Here is a 4,511-nt window from a genome sequence, read left to right as displayed (position 1 = left end):
CGACGGTGGGTTCACGGTGATGGAAAGGGGGTGCCAACGGTGGTGGTATCGGTCGTGGTGGCAGGTGGTGATGGTTTCGAATTTGGGAAAAGAGGGTTTGTGATTTGAATTTATGCCCCCTTTATCGTCGGAAAATTTCAATGGTAACCCATTGCGGGACACCAAAATGCAGTGTTTCACTAATTGGAGTTACCGTTGGATTTTTTCGACGGTAAAGGAAGTGTCAATTTAATTTATTTTTCCTTCAAATATTACCGTCGGAAAGCAGAGTCTGCCGGTAATTAGTTAACCTTACGAATTCGACGTCATTACCGCCGGTAAATCTAACAGTAAATCCGTTGTTACTCTGTGATAGTAAATTCGACAGTACTCAACGTTTTTATTGTACTGAGATATTAAATAAATCTACAAGGTAATGACCAAATCAGTACCCAAAAGATTCAAACGCTGATATTTCGGCACCTCACTATTGTAATTGACAAAATGGTACCTGGATAATTTTAAAAATTGACAAACGTGTCCATGTGCTTGCCGGACCAAAGCTCCGATGAGGACAATGTTGACTTGGACACCGGATTTTGCTGACAAAACAAGTTTTATTTGAGTTGTAATTTTTAATTAAGTAATTTGTTAGCCTAGGTGGAAATAAAATTAATTGAACTTGATTTTGCCCCAAATAAGAGATCTTTGCCCTAATCCTCAATATTGCTCTCTTCGTTCACTCGCAGGAGGGGATCCAAAATTAGAAGATGCATACAGCAAAGGCTCGTGGAAAAGCTGCAACGGTGAGAAGGCAGTCATCGATGCAAGCCTTCAACGTGGTTGGTGTTTCCGGTATTGTGAGCAAAACTTATGATTGCTGTTGCATTTGTCCCTTTCCAGTGGTTCCGTTGAAGTCGAAGACAAGTAGCAACCCTGATAGATGGTTTCTACGCTGCCCTATGTGGAATGTAAGCTTGGAATTTTGATGAATATGTGAGGAAGTAATGCAATATCCCTTCTTAGTTTGTCATCTGTGCTTATTCAATTTTAGTTTTCGATTGTTCTCTGATCTTTGAAATTTTCGTGTTGTGCTAGAACACACAAATACGTTGCGGGTATTTTCAATGGTTGGATGAAATACAAGAAGAATGTGTGGAAGGAGAAGTTTCTTCAGAGAATAGTAATATGCTGGGCAAATCAGAACCAAAAAAGAAAAGCAGAATCAATGTCGAGTTGTGCCTAAATGGAGCATTTGAAGAGGGTTGAGTTGTGCCTAATTTTTATGCGTATATTGATTAGGTTAAATGTGGCTTTGATTATGTTTAGTTTGGCTAAGTAGGTAGACAGTGCACAGTATAATAGTATAACAATGACACTTTGGAATTTGTAATCTTCTCCTCATTGTAATTGAGATGATTTAATGTATGCTATGTTATTCTTGTGATGTGACTGAGTTATTGTTGTTGTGATATGAGAAAGCTATATAGAGTATATGTAAGCCATTTAAAATAGATTTGTCAACAGAAGCTCAATAAAACACCAGGAGCTCAACATGAAGTTATAATCGTTAATTATTCAGAGTAACAAAGTTCAGGCCCCAAATAAGACTAGCAAAATGACACTTATGTTCATAGTAACTGCTACAGACCCAAATGACACTAACAAAACACAAAAAGACTTGGGTAGCACTTACATGTCATAATGGCACTTGGGTGCATATTAACTAAATCATGTCCAAAATGGAGCTAACAACAAACTAAAAAACCCAAGATTCTCGGTTCAGTTCTTGTCTTTTGTTGATGGTTTTGATGGTGATGGTCCGGATGGCTTTTTCTTCTTTAAGGATGGGGTAGACATGAAGCCTGTAAACCTGCTCTGTATGGCTGGGCTTGCTACTGCCATGGTCTCCCTAGTCACAATTGGTGGCCTAAATGGAGCTGTAGGTTGGACCTGAAGAGTGGGCCTAACTAATGGACCTTGTGGCATTGACCCAGTCCCACTACATGGGACTGCAACATTGGATGGAGATGCAGGAATTTGGGATCTAGACCCAACATCAGGCCTGACAACCCTAGGTTGAGCAGGGGGTGGTGGTGTAGCTGCTGCATTTTGTGTTGGAGTTGGAGGTGTTGTAGTGGCTGCCAGTCCTCTTCGAGTGGTGCTACCTCTTCCTCTTGGTGGAACTGGGTTGCCCCTTACAAAAGATGATCTGCATCTCTTTTTTGGTGTTGGTGCTGGTGGTCTTGTGACAACCGGAGGTGCTAGTTCTGAACTAGCTGTTGGACTAACCAAGTTGGTTGCTGCTGGTATAGTGGCTACATTAGGGGGTGCAGCATTTGTTGTAGTGTTTCCATCATTGATGTTATTCTGCATCAATTTGTCCATTCATGAAAACAAACCTTTTATGGAAACAGATCCAACAGTTTGGAACAACAAGGTAACCTAAATCACATTGTTTACTTGATCAGGCTAACTTTGTGGATGGTTTTGAGTGAGGTCTTCCTCAACTGCAACATGTGCAGCGTGTGCAGCCTCTATGGTCTCCTCCCAGTTAGCTTCTTGCTCCCTAGCTTCTTCCTCATCAAGATCTGGTTTTTCAGTTGCTGTTCCAGCTTCTTTCTCAGGACAAGTTCTGCTATTATGTCCAGCCTTACAAAGAACACATGAGTAAAGTAAATCAACATTCATCAAATTTAATTTACAAATAGCAAATAAAATGTAAAGTAAATAGATATTAATATTGGTTTTTGTTTTACAGACCCTCTTGCAGATTTGGCATGTTATTTGTCCGTATCTTCTCTTGGCTTTGTATTGGCTCCCAGAGCTTTGCTCAGTGCTATCCTTTCTCCTCTTCTTTGTAGGTCTATCAATAGGCCTCTTGTATGGAGGAGGCAGACATGGCAGCCCTTCGTGATGCTCCTAGTACTTTTGACTCGGTATGCTGCTAATGTGAAACTGGTAAGTCCTATTATATGCCTTAATGGTGAGCTTGTGATGGACATTGTCTTCAGGCTTCTCATTTTTTCTCTGGATTGCTGCAATCCCATGACAGCATGGTAGTCCAGTCAGCTGCCATTTTCTACATGAGCATGTCCTCTCTCGTGTATTGACTCTCACTCTATGTTGCCACTTTGTTACTTCAAACTGGTTGTGCTCATCATCACCACACCATTGTGCTTCCCAGTAGTTAGTTTGTCTTTTTTCTTTCTCTAGCCTACTGACTCTTACAGGGGCTATCTGTCCAGTGTAAGCCATCAGTGAGTCCTTGTGAGTTGCCATTGTCTTCATGATATAGAACCTAAGCTCCTCAAGCATTGTCAAAATGCTCTTCCTTCGCAGACCCACAATTGTTGAATTAAATGACTCACAGTTATTGCTTGTCAAACTATCTACCTTCGGCCATTCTAAAAACCTTGATCTCGACCACTGTTCTTGTTCAAATTTTGACAAATACTCCTATGCTTATTTGTTGATCCATTTTACAGTTGCCATTGCATCATTGAACTCTTGATCAGTAGTTGCTTTTGCACATTGCCAAAATGCTACCTTAAGTTTCTTATCCTTCCATCTCTTGTTCAGATTTCTCCACATATGCATACAACAAAATCTATGCTTGACCCTCGACATCACGTCTTATAATGCTGGTATCAATCCCTACATTGAATGGCAACCACAAATAATTAGGAGACATTCGAAAAGTAACTTCTAGAAACATACAAGAATTCAAAAACATGGTCATAGTGCACATCACCTTTTGCTGGTCCGACATAAAAACCCAACCATTCTCATTGTAGTCCCCTATGTCAGTGTGCAACTCCTCCAGAAAGAATCTCCAATTTTCCCTAGTTTCTGCATCAACAACCCCATACGCTATTGGAAATAGTTGATTGTTTGCGTCTTGACCAACGGCTATTAGTAATTGCCCTCCAAAGTAACCTTTCAAAAACGTCCCATCCAAAACTATAAAGGGTCTACACCCTGCTTTAAATACATTCTTACAAGCAGCCAAATAGATGTACAGGTTCCTAAACCTTGGCAACCCCTCTGGCTGTGGAGTAGTCCCCATGTTGGCTCTTGAATCAGGATTAGCCTTCATGATTTCGTTCAGATAGTCTCTAAGCCTTAGGTATTGATCTTTCTATGTTCCCTCAATAACTTCTTTGGCCTTGTCCATAGTCCTATACATCATCCTCTCATTAACTGAAATATCATACTCCACTTTAAACCACTCCTGTGCCTCCCTCTGCAGCATGTTGGAATGGATTTTGAGCTTTGGCACCAGTTCCTCAGCAACCCAAGCACATGTGACTGACTTACTCTTGTTGCTTCTAGGACACGTATGTTCGTCCACAAATGTCTTTATCTGAAAGGATGCTGGGTAGTTGGTCCTGGCACAGTAGCACAACCAAGGACAGTCGGAGTCATAGCAAATCACCCTACACCTCTTCTTCTGATTCCTAAGATAGAATACCTGTCTCCCAATTTGTATGTTGTACTTCTGCACTGCTTCTTTGAAGTGGTCCATGGTC

At 40.9% G+C, this 4,511-nt stretch overlaps 1 protein-coding gene across 1 annotated transcript; it reads right to left on the bottom strand.

Annotated features, from left to right (window-relative positions):
- Positions 1–1,761: 1,761 nt before the first annotated feature.
- On the bottom strand, positions 1,762–2,367 carry LOC107484526 (uncharacterized). The gene has a single exon (XM_016105081.1). It carries the CDS (start codon positions 2,365–2,367, stop codon positions 1,762–1,764), a length of 606 nt encoding a protein of 201 aa, XP_015960567.1.
- Between the last annotated feature and the right edge of the window lie 2,144 nt (positions 2,368–4,511).

The sequence above is a fragment of the Arachis duranensis genome, chromosome 4 (genome assembly GCF_000817695.3).
Source record: "Arachis duranensis cultivar V14167 chromosome 4, aradu.V14167.gnm2.J7QH, whole genome shotgun sequence".
Taxonomy (NCBI): domain Eukaryota; kingdom Viridiplantae; phylum Streptophyta; class Magnoliopsida; order Fabales; family Fabaceae; genus Arachis; species Arachis duranensis.
This window is presented reverse-complemented; position numbering and strand designations above follow the sequence as displayed.

What these genes read in the sequence shown, in the direction of transcription:
- LOC107484526 (XM_016105081.1), bottom strand. Translation starts at nt 2,367, where the DNA reads ATGGACAAATTGATGCAGAATAACATCAATGATGGAAACACTACAACA.